Raw genomic sequence first — 18275 nt, forward strand, 5'->3', positions numbered from 1 at the left:
TCTGTTATAACTTGCAAATATATAATTGCAGAAAAACAATGTTTGCACCATTTTAAAATTCAGAAAATAATTTTTTTTAAATATAACTAATTTAATTACTGTGTATTTTTTCCCGAATTTTAATAATTTTTAACAATTTTTTTACATAATTTCCAACAATGTTTGCCACGTCTGTGAGAATCATTGGAATTCTTGGCAGCAAAACATATTTGGCTCGGAATTTACCATTCAAAATGGTGGCTTCGATAACGTTTTACACCAATTTTTTAATGACCAATCGCGGGTCATTACACAGCCATAGTGGGTTTAAATTCCGAAGTAAAATAACCGGAGATCCAACTTTGTCGTAGAAGGTGTGGTGGCATGCCTGGAAAATCCAGTGAGCTCAAAAACTCTGTTGGATAATTTACAGCTTCGTTAGCATCGCAAACTGTATCGATCAATTTGTATGATACCATGTCACCTGGCAATGACTGCTGTATCTTGAACTTTAAATCGTCGACGTCCACAATTTTTGCTGCCAAAATGGCTCTTTCTGCCAGCCACGCGTGATTTATTTATTATGTGCGTACATTGGGAAATATGCGGTCAATGAGAGTATTTTGCGAATCAATGATAGTGCAGAAATTAGTGGGCAATTTTATGCATCCAGTATTTTATTAGACATCAACTTTTCCATCGCCAATATCTAACAATTGGTCCGAGAATGTGTCAGCAGATGGATCCTGTAGCATTTGGACGCGCGTGTTTATTTTTAACTGGACTGTTTCAACATCACAGTGGCGATGATTTCAAGCAAGCGTTGATCTCCTCAGCGTACGGTGAACGTGAATAGGAACACCCTAATTACCTAGCGTTATGAAATATACTTTACGACCTATTCTCATACCTACCAAATACACATAAGAAATTTCATGAAAATCGGTCGAGCCGTTTCGGCGGAGTACGAACAAAAACACCGTGACATGAGATTATATATATATAATGTGTGTGTGTGTTCATTTGTTTTTTTAAAAAAACCTTGTACAATTTCACACCTTTTTACAAATTCAAACAAAATTTCGCATTCATTTCTATAGCAGCTAGAAGAATTAACTGAGCTATTAAAAAGTTTCTATGCCTTTCTATAAAGTGTGAAATGGAATATTAAAAGATTTTTTATTTTTCCGCCTTCATTTCTGAACAAATATTACTTTTACCAAACATAATCAAACATTATTTTTATAAAACATTATCAAACATTTTTACACCATCTTAAAATTTCAGAAATTATCTTATAGTGACATTAATTTCATTACGGCACAATTTTTTCTCCGATTTTTCAATCAATCTTGCAAAGCTAATTTGAACAACTTTTATCAATTCAATTTTCTTGCTTTTTTTTTTTTTTTTTTTTTTTTTGTACGAATGAAAATTGTTTACAGATATACGAGTTTTGCTTTTTTTGACACATATATTCTAGAAAAAATATATATGGCGAAGCTGCTAGTGTAGTAGATAGTACATGAAATGAAATTGAAATTAAACACAATTACTATTTCTGGCCGACTAGTTGGTCGTTAGAGCGGATTGGTGGCCAAATATGGAAAGTCATTCTCTTGTACTAGCTTTGCGCGAAACCATATTTTTATTCAGTACGCATTCGTGGCAGCATATTTATAGTATGTAAAGGTGTGCGTACATGCTATTATATGTATGGTTATAGCCGCTATTTAGTTACATAATTCAACCGCATTTCTTCTGACTGAATTGAAAACTGTCTGTACGTAGATGTGAATGAATTGCACCCGTTTTTGAGAGAGATTATACTAGGGTTGTGGGGAAGGGATATTATAATTTTGGAATCGACGGGATTGAAAGATGACTAGAACCTCATCTCGCATTCTAATATTAGATGCTATATCAACATGAGGATATTGTGACTTCTGGCTGACCATTTAGATATTATCGAAACAACTAATTTGTAATTGAAATTAAATAAATTTTAAAACAGCTGTTATAGATAACAATTGAATCCGTCGGTATTTTTTGTTATTCTTGAAAAACGCAGATGAAACCGTTCATTGAAACAGTCAACAAATGGGGGAAAAAATAAAACAAAACAACAACAAAAGAAAACATGATTTGTTTATTTCTCTGCCATTTCTGAAAATGTATTCACATTGCTGTTTTTTTTCCTCACAATGATAAGTTTTTTTTTTTTTTAAATTTTGTTTTTTTGTTAAAGTTTTTTTTTTTTTTTACTTTCTCCGATATAGGAAGAGTGTTTTAAATAAGCGCAAATATTTATTTAACCTCTCAGTTGTTTTTGTTTTTCTAAGTTTTTCTGTTTGTAACAAATTGTCTCATTGGAATTTTTAAATTTCCGACTTAAAAAAATGTGCTGATATAAATCTTGCACTAAAAAAAGTCATTTTTTTTTTCCTCCAGGTATTTTTGATAACATGTAAAGAGCTCAATCGGCGTTAATTATGGCCAGTTAAATGCCACCAGCACGAAAATTTAAAAAAAAATCTTTTGAGCATTCGTCCGTGTAATATATCGGAGAGTCCATTCTTATACTTTAAATTCATTTTTACATCCATTGATATGGGTCGTTTTTTTCATCTCTGAACAGAAGATTAACAGAAGCTTTGCATCTGTTTTGTTATTGAGAAGGAAAATATCTTATTTGTTTTTCCTGAGAAATAGTTATTTCTAACGATAAGTATCCGCCCTTTATTGTAATCCATATTGATTATTGCAGATTTTAAACACGATATAATTGAAATTTGGATTTTCCAATTTTGAATCTGGAACTCTATTATCAAATCTCGACGGTTTCCGAATTATTGAATAATGTTGTGGATAGAAAATTTACTTATTCTTGTAATATATATATATATATATATATATATATATATATATATAATATGTTAATCAAGGCCATTTTTAAAAGGCAGTTGCAACTTAATTCTAATTTTCCAGCTCGGCAATGTTTGATTTTTCAGTATTTAAAGAACGATTATATAAGAATTTCGCAGTGAACTTTACTCTGATTTGTTTTTATTTATTCAATTTTTATTTTTTATAAAAATGATTGAAAAAATCCAGATGCCCTTTAACAGATGCAGTGTGATTGAAAATTATGTTAGTGATGAATGTTGAGCTGTTCCATTTTTAATAGTGAATCATTTTGAGATTTTAAATTGAATTTTGTTTCTAAGATGCTCTAAATCTGGATTATATGACCTTTAAATTAATATTCTGCGACTGCTACACGATTTTTCTTTCACGAATTAACATCCGAGGTCGCTAAAAAGTTTTGCATATCAATGTAGCAGAAATCTGCTTCCTAGTACCTTTTTTTGTCAACATAATTAAATCTCTCAAAAGTTTTAAGAAAACGTCGTCGTCTTTAATCTTTGTTGACACATTTTATTTCAATCCTCTGATTGTGAAATGACGTTATTTATCTATTTTCCTCTCACTTAAATCGCTTTTAAATACTTCCTTTTACATGAAATGAGGTAAGACGGAGAAGAAATGTCGCAGTAGATGTCTTCGCAAACTGCATATTTGCGTAATGTGACGCAGAAATAAAAATCGTGACATAACAGGTACTGGAAAAGATTACGTCTGAAAAATTCATTCCTTTTTTATCATCTAAGTAACATTATGTAGTAAAAAATTGTGGAGGCGGTATTAATTTACGAGTCTTCGCTTTCACCTGAGATATTGTGCTGTCAGCTGTGCAGGTTTGACTGTTTGCCAAGTCGTCCAAGATGAGACGTTATTCCATGTCACTCGATCGAACCATTATGAAATTTTGACGTCTGCCGTGTGCGTCGTGACTGACTTGTCAATCCAGGTGAAGGGCATCTTATCTTAGAGATAAGATGGAGGACCTCAAGTGTAGTGAAAGGGAAATTGTTTCGCTCTTTAAGTGTAAACTGCGGGGTTAAGGACGGTTTATCTCGAAGGCGATACCAACTTCTGAGAATTCTAGTCACGTGAATTGGCGGCAAGATGTCATTCACTTATAGGCTATTAGTAGTAAACAAGCATTCATTCATTGTTAATAAAGGATATCTGCTTTTGGTCTAAAGAATAACTCAATGAATAATTTTGGGGTTCATATTGTTTGTGGAGTTTTTTTTTTCATCTTTATTTTAATTCTTTGTTAGCGATCATTAAAATTTTTTTTCATCTGATTTTATTTATAACCTTAAAAAACTACATGAAACAATATTTTTGAATAAAGTTAAATCTTTCTTAGTCTTTGAATGCAAGGACACGTGTTTCCTTGTAAATATAAATTCCATATTAATTTTACTTAGAGTTTCTTTCAAAGAACTTATATGCAGAAAATCTGTAATAAAATGTGTCAATAAACCATTAAATTTGATTTTTCTTTATATGACAGAAAATCTGCTAATACAATTTTTATCCATTAATGTCAGTAGGAACATTGAAAAATGAAAGATATATGAAAATAAATAACAGTGTTATTTGTGCAGATTTTCATTAAGATTTCTTTTAAGAAGAACTTATAGGTAGTTGTATATACATAAAGAATTAAGTTTGTGAGGCCAGTCTGACCTTCTTCTAGATTATTTGATTATGTACAATATTTCTTTTTTTTCCCGTCATCTCCTCTCATCTGTTAAGATTAAACGTAACCTAAAGAGAATAAAAGCCGTTGATCATTTTTTGTATTTATTCACGCGAGTTTTAATGCAGATTATTGATTAAAATAATCTATCTTTATTACATTAAAAGAAAATTTGTGTACATGTGTTGGTGCTGTAAAGGATAGACCTTTCGACCTAGAATTATCAAATTTGGCACATATATATTTTGAAGGATTGGAATGTGCATCTTGAAGGGGTTTTTATATTAATTTTATAATTCAATTCTAATTATAATGAAAAATGAAGCAAGAAGTTATTTTCTTTTTCTACGAAAGCTTACGAAAATATTGTAGCAAAAATTTTTGCTAAAAATGCTTTCAGAAAAGAAAAAAATTTAAAAAATAGTACTTTTAATGATTTGTGCTTAATTTCAGGTTAATTTTTCCTAAATTTTGATTTTATAAACAATTTTTTGCTTGATTTGCAACAATTAGTCCATTGTAGTAATTAAATTCATACCATTTCAATTGTTTCATCAGATATTTAACTGCATGGCCTTTTCCAACTGTTAAAAATTGACAAAAGAAAATTCTGCTTCTGCATATTTACTCGAGAAATCAGAAAGTGAAACTATGTTATCGTCATTTGGAATAGAAATTATCCTGACATATAAATTTTTAATGGCGCTGTGATGTCATATAGCTACGACTCCATTAGGAAATTTCGCTTATGCAGTAATCAGAACAGGTGTATAAGGTTATGAAAATAACATAGTTTTAATATTTTAATATTCGTTCCTCAATAACAATATTTTATTGAGGAAATTTTGGACATCAAGTTGTATATCAGTGTTATTAAATGCAAATAGTATTCACGACTAATAATTGGTTGTTAAAGGCGGTTAGTTATAGTGGAAAAAAAAAGTTCCCCAAAATTAGAGACAAAGTGATTCCTTAAAATTTCCCCGTAATACTTTCAAATGATCTGGAATCTTTATTATCATCTAGTCAAAATTATGAATTATGTCTTTTCATCCCATCACATTTCTTCAAAATATGGCGTTAATTTAACTATCAACTCATCATTTTCTGAATAAGAATGAAGACTAAACTTCTTGACGGATGAAGTTATGTGAGATGTGTCCATTTTCAGCCATCAATGAATCGACTTCTTTGGATGAACAACATTGGCCTTATTTCTCTTGAGCTATCGTTAACAACCACATTGCATAATTGAATAAATATTGCGAATTTTCTTTTAGTAAAATAGTTAATTCTAATTTTTCTCAATTTTTTTTTTTTTTTTTAAGAAATCGTTTGAATTTTCGTATAATCAATTTTTGGGAAATAAATCATTTTAAATTCTTCTTGTATTAAAATACTTTTTGAGAATAATCGTCTCTTGGAGAAAATCCATTGATCATATATCTACAATCAATATGGTAATAACCACTAACAATTATTATTCAAACCTAGTTTGTAACTACCGTGTTGAAACATACTGGAATGAAAATCGAACTATAATGTAGTGTAAAATTTTCGTCTGCCTAAAAGAATTCTCACATTTTTGGTTTAACATTTCAAGATTTATCTTTATATTTGATTATAAGTCTTAATATTTTCTTCCTATTTTCATTTGTTTGATGTTAGCTCTTTCGGATTAATTTTTACTATCAAGTATATTCATCACTAAATCTCTATAAAGATATTGATATTTTTAAATTTAAACGTACATGATCATTTTTGAACTTTACAAGACTGATTTTTTTTGAATTTCGATCAGCAATTTTATTTTGCAAATATGTAAAATATATTACGAAATAATTCAGTTTACGTTTTATATTATGGAAATATTACTCATTTTGTCAACTTCGCTTAAGTCAGCTTAGAATCATAAGGGTTATTTTTTTCTATTGCAGGTCAGACAACTACCGATATATTGTCAGTCGCTGTTAAGGCAAGGTCTCAAACTCTTGGCCCTCTGAGCCCGAGGTTCGATCTGAATTCCATTTTGAAAGAACGCCTTGAAAATGCATTGCCGGAAAATGCCCACATTCTCTGCAGTGGACGATTATTCATTTCCGTCACTAGATGGTCAGATAATCAAAATGTCATCCTGTCCCAATTTAATTCGAGGCAAGAACTCATTCAGGTAAGCAATATTTTTATACCTTTCCTGTTTTAATATAAGATTTTAAATTCTTGTTTTTTTGTAAATATGATTAAATTTGTGTTTATATTCTTAACTAACTTACTTATGTTATATTTGTAAAATTTGAATTTTGTATTCGGCTTTTTTTTTTTTTTTTTCCCGGCTTCGGCTCTTTCCGGATGTGCTGGAATTTTGAAATTTTGCACACCAGCTTATATTCTAATTTAATATTTCCAGAACTTAATATTCAAGCGATTAATTTAATTAAATTTGTATTCTGTACATTTTATACAATCTAATAGTGAATTTTAAAACTGACTGAAAGGCTGAAAATAAGAAATGACTCAAATAAAACGATTTGATTTTTAAAGTACACTAAGATTATTTTGTAAGCGTACAACTAAATGTGCTTTAAAAAACTGTATCGTTTATTATTTTTCTCTCTTTAATTTTTGAAATTAATTAAAAAACCTCGTGATTTATTTTAAAACCTAAGGAGAAAAGCAAAAAAAAAAAAAAAAAAAAAAAAAAAATCTGAACGGAATTTAGACAAGCAAGTTAAGCCAACTTATGAATTCTTATAATCATTTTTATTTGAAATTCAAAAAATGCGATAAATGCAGGATTTTATAGTATTATTTTTGTCTTATTGTTATAGATTAGAAAGGAAAGGGGGGAAACAAGTCATAAGACTTGTGTAATTTTTGTAGCGTAGGCTGATGGTGAAATGCATTATTTCAACTTAAAAAAAAATCTATTTTTCAGTGTTTCGCGGGCAAGTTTGTCATTGTTATAATACTATCATCTCCCTTACTGAGCGTTTATCATGTAAACTTTTTTAACAGTTGCTCATTTTCTAGATAATGCATCTAATCAGTTGCGTAATCCCTGCTCGTGACTGGTTTAATATTATACTGCCATGCGCGGAAAAGAAGGTGTGTTTACATTTCGATGTGAGAATTCGGTCTAGTTTACTTAACCGTATGTTTATCTGAGAGGAAAAAAAATAAGCGGAATAATGAAAGAATATTATCAGCAGTGTGATGGAGTACAGCTGTTGATATTCGAAAATTTGAAGCAGTTAGTTAGATGTCCTTGATTTGATGAAAATGCGCAGTGTTTACTGGGCTCTTCACGAATCGCCAGAACACTCCTCTTCCTACTACGCTGCTATTGGTTATTTTCAAGGGCGTGTTGTTTAGACCATGAAAATTTTTTCTCTGTTTTTGTTGGAAACTGAAGGCTCACGTTGCTGCATATTAAACGTGAATGAGCCTCGATTTCCTGAATGATAAAATAAAAATGTCACCTGCGTTTCATTTGCTTGCATTAATGATGTACACGACTATTTTTAACATGTTGAATATTTTGATGTTAAGTACGATCATAAATAACACTTCCTCTGTAAATGAATGGCTTTCAGACTAGAAATCCTTCCAACACATGCGCTTTAGGAAGCAGTACAAATTTGCTTTGACAATGACGCATAAATAGTTTTGAATAGTAAACCTTATTATTAATTCTAGCCATTTCGCACAGAAAATATTATCATTGAAGTAAAACTTAACAAAAACAAATATCAAGCAATATTCTTTAAAATTGTTTAAATTCCTTGCACTGAAATGGCCTGTCAGATTCGTTAATGGCGTAGCTCAGATAAGTGGCGAAAGGGTATGATAGAACTTTTTCGCGCCTAATCTTAAGCAGTGGCCTTAACAAAGGCATAAAATATCAGGGGCATAGCATTATTTTTTCTCCCATTTAACTTTAAAAATTGACACATATGCACTAATATTCGATTTCCATTATGATTAAGTTTGCCTTCTTTAAGATTCTTGTTGCAAAGCCGGTAAGCTTCATGCATTGAATCACAGAATTTTTATATTATCTGTATTTAAGTTAAAATAATATTTAAAAGATAAGAATTTTTTGTTCATGTATAAGAAAATTTTATTGTGGATGAAAATAATAAATGCCTAAAATATGATGCTTTATTTAAACTTTAATGAAGAGCTTAAATAAAATTGCAAAATCTAGGGGTTCATGTAGATATCTTAAAAATATTTAACGTATGATTTCAGATATTTCTTAAGCAATCACAGGTTTGGAAGTTATTTTTGTGAGTGAAAATGAGTTGAAAGAATATGTGAAGATTTTTCATAAATTGTTCAAACTTATAAAATGATGTTTTTATAAGTTTAAGAATAATGATCTATGTTCTTGCTTATTTTATTTATTATATTGTTATTCATGAAAATTTTGTATTTTAGGCTTTGCTCTGCAGTTGCTTCATTCCATATTATTCTGGTTTAAACAAACCAAAATTTCAAGGCGAGGTAAGATTCGTAATAACTTTTTTTTAAAAATCTAAATTTATATCTGCAATCTTTTAATATAAGATATACATTTTTGAATGCTTGTTACAAAATATCATGATTTTCTTATTATAAGATAATGATTTTTTTAGTGAAAGGAGATGAATTCAAAGTTTTGAATATTTATTATTATATTTCTAGTACTTAGAATCTTACATTAACAATTCTCCTTATATGCATTAAAATTATTTTCTGTATTCACCCATGAATGTTATTGGAAAAGATAGTAAAGCATTACCTATTAGCATACACACTCAGCTATGTAAGAGAATTTTTGCTTTGATGAAAATTTATTATTACAATATATCTATTTTTTTTTATTGCATCCTTCTGAAGGGAATTCCAACAAAATCTGATGCATGTGAAGACTGTTAGATAATAAAAAAATTGTAGATGAAATAGCATTTTTGCTAGGAAAACACTTGATGGCAAGTTTCTAAATTAGATTTTAACAAACTCTGTTCCGATATTTTAAAGTTACAATCTGTTCTATCTATCAAATGCACATTTTTGCTAACATTATGTACTCTTTCCAGAATTTCTTGTTTGAATATAATAATATTGTTACTTTTTAAAAATATGAATAATATTGTTATTTTTTAAAAAAAATGTTTATTCATTAAAAATAAATCTTGTGATTACTTAAAAATGTTAAATTATTTCTTGCTTATTAATTTTGATTGATACTTTTAATATGTTAAATATCCTTTCATACAAGTTTAATTTAAATCAGCACATCAAACTTCTTTCTTGTTGATTGGATATTAAGGCAGACAATCGTGACCATAAAAAATTATTCTATAATTGTTTATCACATAGTAATGGATGTTGTTAAAACCAATTGAAATTTTATCTTGTAGTCTAAGCATGAATAGTAACACAATAGTTCACTCACTGCAAAAAATTCTGTGTAAAAGATTATTTTCCCTCTTTTTTATAATGCTTCAGGACTGAATAGCTATGCATTTAATCTCTAAATTGAGAATCACCATTAATTTTCATATTTTGTTATATTTATTGAGAAATAAGAAGTCCCAATGGTTAAGTTGCCAACATTTTAAAAAGTTTAGTGTGTAATGGTGCAATACAATGTATATGTATTATATACATATGTACAATGTATATGTATTATATACATATACATATTATATACATATATATACAATGTACATTATTATTATAATTTGGATGTAGGAGAGAAGTAAATTAACAAATTTAATTAGTTTAGATATTACCATCCAATTAGAAAACAGCTAATGAGGTACAAATTTCATAACATAAGTTACTGAAAGTTTTATCTTTCTTGTTTTTCCTTTCTTAGGTTTATGTGGATGGTGGAATGAGTGACAATCTTCCTGTTTTAGATGATAATACTGTAACTGTTTCGCCTTTTGCTGGCGAGCATGATATTTGTCCTCAGGATGAAAGTTGTAATATTTTACAAGTGAACTTGGTGAATACAAGTATTGCAGTAAGTATTTTTAATAACTTATATGTGTTTAAATGACCGTATTTGAATACTTAATCTGGTTACTCTGATTAAAAAGCATTAAAAATTTTTTAAAAAAAGAAAAAAAATTAAAAATTTTTTATGTTTGGACTGATTAAGACTATTTTTTTATAGGTTTCACCTGGAAATATTTATCGAATGTTTAGAATTTTATTCCCGCCAAAGCCTGAAGTCCTCAGCAAGATGTGTCAGCAAGGGTTTGACGATGCTTTGAAGTTTTTACAAAGAAAAAGTAAGTGTATTTTTTTTAAATTTCTTAACTTATTAATGAGGTTGTGAATAATGCTGTGTATTTGGTGTAAGATTATCCCAAAATAGTTACTTATGCTTAGGGAGTAAGTACCACAGTCAATTGAAGTAACCTTAAAAGTGGGCATTCTCCAAATTTTCTTGTTAAATATTATTCAGCATAAGTACAATTATTGATTCTGCAAGTATTTAACTGATGGCAAATTTCTTGTACTATGGCATTTGATGCATATAAAGATGTTGATCAGAAGAAATAATAAATAATTCCCAGAACAATAAACTGATTACTTTTTTTTACTAGTTTCATCAGAAAGATTGTGCACCAGCATTGTTCAAAATTTTGCATGATTTGAAACAGCGTAATCAATTTATTTAATGAAACAAAACAAGAATTTGGGTACCACTTGCACACAGGCATAATCTCAAATGTTTTTTTTTATTAACTTGTAAAAAAGCTAAAGTAACTTAAAAACATCTCAAGATGCATTTTTAATTGTTTGCACGGCAATTTAGACAGTAGCATTTAGATTATATTTGGTAATTTATGTAAATTAATACACTAAAAAAGCCAAGGTTCAACAATTCTACAGTATCTAAATTTGAACTTCCTTTTCTTACATTGAACTATAAATACAGAAAAATACTCATGACTTGTAAAGTTTAATTTATTTTGGCATGGCAATTTATTTATGAATCTGTACCTATACATTTCCATTGTGATATTTTTAAAAAATATAAAATGACAAGCATGAAACACTATTTTAATCCTGTCTTTATTTTATTACAATAATCATCTCAAGTTTTTTTATAGATATCATCACTTGTACCCGGTGTTTGGGCATTCAGTCAGTAGTCAAGATTTCTGAGCCACATTTTGATGGCATGTCACGTAAATCTGTAAATGATATTGAGATGCAACATCCTTATGATGACTGTATTGATTGCAGATATAAAAGACAGATGGCTAGCTTAGGAAATTTGCCTGAAGCAGTTGTTGATGGTAATTATTTTTTCATAATTTTTTTCTAAGACCATACTGTTCCACTTTCGCTTCATTTTATCTAATCTTCTTAAGTAGAAATAGGAATGATTATGCATTTGAATTACACTCTTCAAGTTACTTTTGTGTTCTTGACAAAGTTTAATAACTCAATATAAAATAATCACATTATATATATATATATATATATATATATATATATATATATATATATATATATATATAATATTAAGTATTAAAATATATGAAGTAAACAATAAATATGTAAAATAGTAAGTATATAATACATGTATATTATTTAAAATAGTATTTTACACCAAATAAAATGGAAACTTTATTATTTTAAAACTTGCTGTCTGTAGTATGAAATATAAAAATATGAGAGATTAGTTTTCAGGTTTTTTACAAATATTAATTATTATATGCACATCATTATTATACTCTATTTGAACACTATTAGTCTTCAGTTTCTAGACTTGATACAGTTTATTTAGTAATGTTGAGGTTTATCCCCTAAACAAAAAGAATAACATTTTGTGATAAAATTTTTCAGCTGAATTCTCCAAATGATCATGTAATTTGCTTTGTAAATGGTAGAAAGTTCAAGAGTCTATTTTTTCTGGTGTTTTCATAACCATCAAGATATGTGCTTTTTAGATTACTCTTCAAAGGGTCAAAATATAGAGTAAATTTTTTTAAGGTGTATAAATATATTTCAGTTCATTCATCATAAATTATTACTTTATAGCAAATGTTTTATTCAGTTTTTATACTTATGGCAAAAAATGCATTTTCTCCTCATTTTTCTAAAAACCCTCATGGTATGCATTCGTAATTAAAAGTTATTTTTAAGTCCTTGATGATTGGAATTTTACAATTTACTACAATTAAATGAGAAAAATGCTGTAACTAATATATTTGTGTTGATTGTTTTATATTGAAACTAATTGTTTTAACTTCATGCGTTTTATTTTTAGCTATTCAGGATGCTTGTGACCAAGTTAATAAAGGCCTTGTTAACTGGTTATACAGGCGGCGGCCTGTAAAACTTTTATCCATTTTAAGCCTTCCATATACCATTCCATTAGACATCTCAATTGTAATATTTGCCAAGTATGTATAAACATTTCTCTATTATTATACTCATTTGTTCTGCTTTATTTTTTCTCTTTCTCTAACTTCTTGATATTTTTTGACTGATAATATTGATATTATCTTTCTACAGAATTTGGAACCAATTGCCATCCCTTAGAAAAGAAATGCTGTCCAAATTCCAAGGCATTGTTGATCTCATCAAACTGTTGCTCAAGAAACTTGATCCTGACAGGAAAATATATAGTGCCATGTAAGTATTATAATCTTTTTGAAATTCTTTTATTATAGTAGTATTGATACATAAAATGTATATGTATATTTGCACACACACCTGTGATTGCATGCATTCTTCCCATTTCATGGTTATTAGTATCATCAAAAGCTTTATTTGCGTTAGATTTTTTTAAAAAAAAATTTATTGTGAATTGCAAGAGAAGGGTTTCTGTTACTTTTTATTATTATTATTTTTTACTGAAAAAGTTCATGTATCTGTGGATGCTATTAAAGTAAATAGATCGAAATTTATCAAAGCAATAATATTGCTATATTTGTTTATGATATTTCTGCAAATAAAATACATTTTACTGCATTCCCCCCCCCCTTTCTTCTTCTTCTTTTGTTTTCTTTATGCTTAAAGATTTTCAACACTGTCAGACTCATATTATTCTAAAATCAATAGTTATTTGAGCTAAGACAAATTATTGAAATATCTATTCTGTAATGTTCATTTTATATTGAGAGCATTATTGGAATGATTTCAGCTTTTCATCCCTTAAATGGGTTGATAAACAGAGGAACAAGCATGCTTGGGAACTAAACACTGGGGGTTCCACGTTAGGCTGACCACCTAACTGGGACATATGCCTTGTACCACAGGGCCCTCGGTCAAGAAAGCAGACATGGGCACTGTAAGCCTTGGTCCACATGGGTCTATCATGCCACTGAGTTTACTTTTTATTGGAATGATTAAATTTTTAGAAAGAAAATTTCAGAACTAAATTTGAATAGTTCCCTTAAAAATATTCTAAAATCAAATTACATAATTTAGACTGAAGACTAACACCAAATAAAGAGTAGTTACATACAATATTACTAATAGTATTAAATCAAAAGGTAGTAATATTGATTAATATATAATAATTCAGAACTAATTTTGAATTGTCAACTTAAAATTTGTTTGAATTGTCCTTCTTTTTACTATTATTTGAGATTAAATAAATAAAATAAATAAGACTGAAAACTAATAAGGATCTACATAGTTAAACAATATTGCAAGCAGTATTAAATCAAAAGAGAATGTGAGAATTCAAAATATATTTAAATTTTGAAGGAATTCCTAGTTCTTGTTGATGAATTTTGAGGTTTTTTTTTCTCAACCAACAACAATTTAAATATATGGATTTTTTTTGTATGTACTCTAATATTTCTTGATATTTAAAATGTTTAAATTTTATATTTGGTTTGGTTTTTATATTAAGTATATTCTTGTTCTTATAGGTTTTCTTGTGAACTTGCTATTACTGAATATGACTATACACCAGAGGAAAAAGCGACATCTACTTATACATTATCGAATGGAAATGCTCCTCAGTATGAGACCTTTAAAGCTGAAGATATACAAGCTCCTAAGCGAAAAATTTCCATCAGATCTGATCCACCCATTGCCCGAATGCAGCGGAAATCATATGCAGGCTTTCCCCCTGTGCAAGTGCCACAAGCCGAACCAGTTCGTCGCAAATCTTTCAGCGAGATCAGTCAACCAGAGCGTGTCATCAGAAACATGAAATTTGGTTTTGCAGTAGGACTTACCTCTGAAATCAGCAAAAATGATAAGAACAAGGATTTCTTCCAGTCTCTAAAATCATTGGGTGAAGAGGACAATGACTACAATATCATGCATTTGGCCAACAAAGCTCTCAAGATGGAACGTCAATATATCAGTCAGTATATGAATTCAACTAAAGACGACAGTGTTGGCAAAGTACTGGATGGGCCCAATGCTGAAGCTGTGATGAGTTACTGTTATGTTGATGAAGATAAAACTGTGAAAATTACTGAAATCTATAATGTGACTGATGCTGATACCAGCATGGTTTTGTCTGATGAAGAAAGAAGTGTTAATAGTCAGTTACAGTGGGAAAATGACTGGATTGAATCTCCAGGATTACAGCCGGTGCCCCCAGTATCTATTACTGACACTCTAGATGACAATGAATTTGATACAAGTGATGTAGAGTGTGACTTAACTGAAAATATAGATTCTTATGATAAAAGTAAAAATACATTAGAGAGCATAAAAGTGGAAAAAGATTTCACTCCTGCTAAACCTTACAGAAAAATGTCATTAGCACCCAATATGGAGGTATTTGGAACCAAAGATAGCTTAGATTTAGAAAATGTAAAAATAGAGAAACCTTTTAGGAAAACATCATTTGTAATTGTAAATTAGAAATTATATTTATTATTCAAAAGTATTTATGCTTTTATTATGTGAATAGCCATATAGAGTTCAATATTTATGCTTTTGACATGTATACAATGCTTAAATATTAGTAAATATTTATTAAAATGTACGATTGAGTTGCTCAAAATGATGTAAAGTTGAGGAAGAGATTTGACATTTAGCATTTGATTGTATCATAGTAAAAAAAAATTATCATATACTTTCTGATAATCATACTAATGTTAAAAATTATTATCATTTATTAAATGTACACTGTTTTTCTATCAAGTTCAACATATTATTTAAATTTTTCTATGAATTTCATACTCCTAATATATCTGTTGAATTTTTGAAATATTTACCTAAATTAAAAAAGAAAAAGACTTATATGGCACATCACTCATTTTTCTGTGATATATGAAGCTGTTAAAAGAAAAACAGAACATAGAGAGCTTCAAGAAAACTTGTTTAGTCCCCCATTTCATCTTACTCATTATCATGAATATTTATGTTTTCATGTTCCTTTTGTAAAGTATTTATTTTGTTATCTCATTTTGAGAAGTTGTCATTCACTCCAAAGCTATTACCAAATGTCTTCATTTTTAAGAAGAAAATCTTACTGATAGCTGGAATTGTCCCTGTTTTTTATACATTAATTTTTCTGTTTTTATCATATTGTATCACATATCTTTGACAGAATGTTAATGCATGTATTAAACAGTAAAACTGACATCAAGTGCCATTTATTGTAATCTTCTTCCAATTTTTTAAAACTTTTTGTGAAAAAGAACTGGCATTTCAATTCATTTTCGTACAGTTTAACAAAGCAGCAGCTCTCTTTTATGTAAATGTCTCTGGTTGTGATCTCCTGAGTGAAATAAATGTTTCATCTTGTTTAAATTGACAGTAGTTTTTATTTCATCATTTACTGTTTGGAAAATTTAAATTATTATTTACATTCACCTAAGTAAATTCTGATTTTTAATCCATAAAGTGAAGGAAAATTCATTTTCAAAATTTGGAAAATATTTCATATTAAAGTATGTAAAAAATTAGCAAAAAACAAAGGAATATTTCCAAATTTCAAATTATGCTTTTTTGTTATTGAAGACTGCAATTAATAAAGTTTAATGCAGTTGTTTTTTAAAAATATCTAATTTACACTCAATTGAAAGATAGTTTTTTTTAAAATAGCATTTTAATATTATTTAAATGATTAGAGAAAAATAATGAATTAATTATCTTTTCAGAAGAATTAATTTGATTTTGATGCGAAAAAAATTGATTTCTGTGAATAATTTATTTTATGTTTAGCCTCTTAAATATTTAAAACATATGAAATGAAGTTATTTCATTTCTTGTGTTGTGTAAAAAGTTGTATTTCTTTTGCTCTAAAATTATCAATAGCAAAAATTATCTTGCAAAAAAAAAATATATGTTAAGTCCCAGTGCAGCTCCTTTACCCAGTGCAAAATTAGTACATTAATGGAATTTTAATTCATATAAATAAATTACTAGTAAAGCATTAAGTAGTTTATCAGGTTGTAAGTTAAAATCAACAAATAATTTAAATAGAAATCCTCTATTTAAATGATTTGTTTCATTAATATATATATAAATGAATTGTAAAGTATTATTAAGTGTTTATAATACATTTAAATGAATTATTTTTAAGTGGACTTACATAAAAGTTTTTTTTTCTAACAATTGTAAATTAATTTCATTAAATCTATTTCAATTTTTTTTAAATATGATGGATTGTAAATTGTGGATTAATACCAGGTACAACATATCGATAATAGATCTGGATCCTGTTATCTAGATAAGATCCCTTTCCTGTCAATGCATTCTGGAAACTTTATCAGTTGGATTGCATAACAATTGTTCATACTCACTGACTTTTGAGTACTTCATTCTAGATATCCTATAAGTATTTCGCTTTAGCTCTAAAAGTCTGCGAGCATATCTGAAAAGGAAAATCATTAAAAAATTTCAGTTTGCTATTTTTCTGCTCAATGCTTCTAACCATTTTACCTTTCACATATATACTTAATCTACAAATATAAATGACACCTCCTTAAGAGTATTTCAAAAAATGTCGAACAATGAGAAATACATTGAAATATGAAATTAGTATTGTTTTTATTGAAAAATATCAGATTTTGTTTTATAGATTTAAGTCCCATCTTGAAGTTACAGGAGAGTTATTTTAAGACAGATCTCGTAATCCTGAACTTAGACCAGAGAATGAGAATTGAATACATATCTTTCTCCAAACTGCTATGCCACTGAACCATGGAGATATTTGCCGCACGCATCCATATACAACGACTCTTCACTTGTTGCAATGAGTGATCTTGCTCAGATTCCCAAAATTGAGAGTCGACCACTATATCATTGCGGGTTCGAAAATACTTGAATGAGTCGCATTTTTTATTAATTTTACCACATTTGTATCTACGATTTATAATTTCTGATAACTCTTGATTTGATATAAATATTTTTTTTTTTTTTTTTTTTTGTGTAGAATTGTTCTAGTCCATGTATTTATAATGATTTGCATTCAAAAGTCAAACTGCTTTATTTTAGACTTCTCCTATTTTTCTGCATTGTCATGACAGGAGAACAAAAAAGATGCCAATCTTAAGAACGTAATGGGAGCAGAACATTAATTTACATTTATTTACAACATCAGATTACATGTATGTCCCTTTTTAAAATGAAACGTATAGAGAAGTGAAGAATAATGTCATGTCCCGGGCATCATTTCCTTTTTAGTCCCTGAAAATGACGGGGGAAATCATGTCATGGGTGCCATTTACCATCTCTACTTTACCTT

General features: G+C 28.7%; 1 protein-coding gene across 2 annotated transcripts in view; it reads left to right on the top strand.

Moving 5' to 3' along the window:
• LOC129967086 (patatin-like phospholipase domain-containing protein 2) overlaps positions 1–16336 on the top strand; it is a 28139-nt gene extending 11803 nt beyond the window's left edge. For both annotated transcript variants that reach the window (XM_056081792.1, XM_056081867.1), the window contains 8 exons: positions 6532–6764; positions 9035–9100; positions 10461–10610; positions 10764–10881; positions 11710–11898; positions 12876–13011; positions 13124–13243; positions 14491–16336. In XM_056081792.1, coding sequence (XP_055937767.1) covers positions 6532–6764; positions 9035–9100; positions 10461–10610; positions 10764–10881; positions 11710–11898; positions 12876–13011; positions 13124–13243; positions 14491–15442 — 1964 coding nt within the window. In that variant the 3' untranslated portion in view covers positions 15443–16336. The remainder of the gene's footprint in view (positions 1–6531; positions 6765–9034; positions 9101–10460; positions 10611–10763; positions 10882–11709; positions 11899–12875; positions 13012–13123; positions 13244–14490) is intronic.
• The last annotated feature ends 1939 nt before the right edge of the window (positions 16337–18275 follow it).

Source organism: Argiope bruennichi, chromosome 1, assembly GCF_947563725.1.
Source record: "Argiope bruennichi chromosome 1, qqArgBrue1.1, whole genome shotgun sequence".
Lineage (NCBI taxonomy): Eukaryota > Metazoa > Arthropoda > Arachnida > Araneae > Araneidae > Argiope > Argiope bruennichi.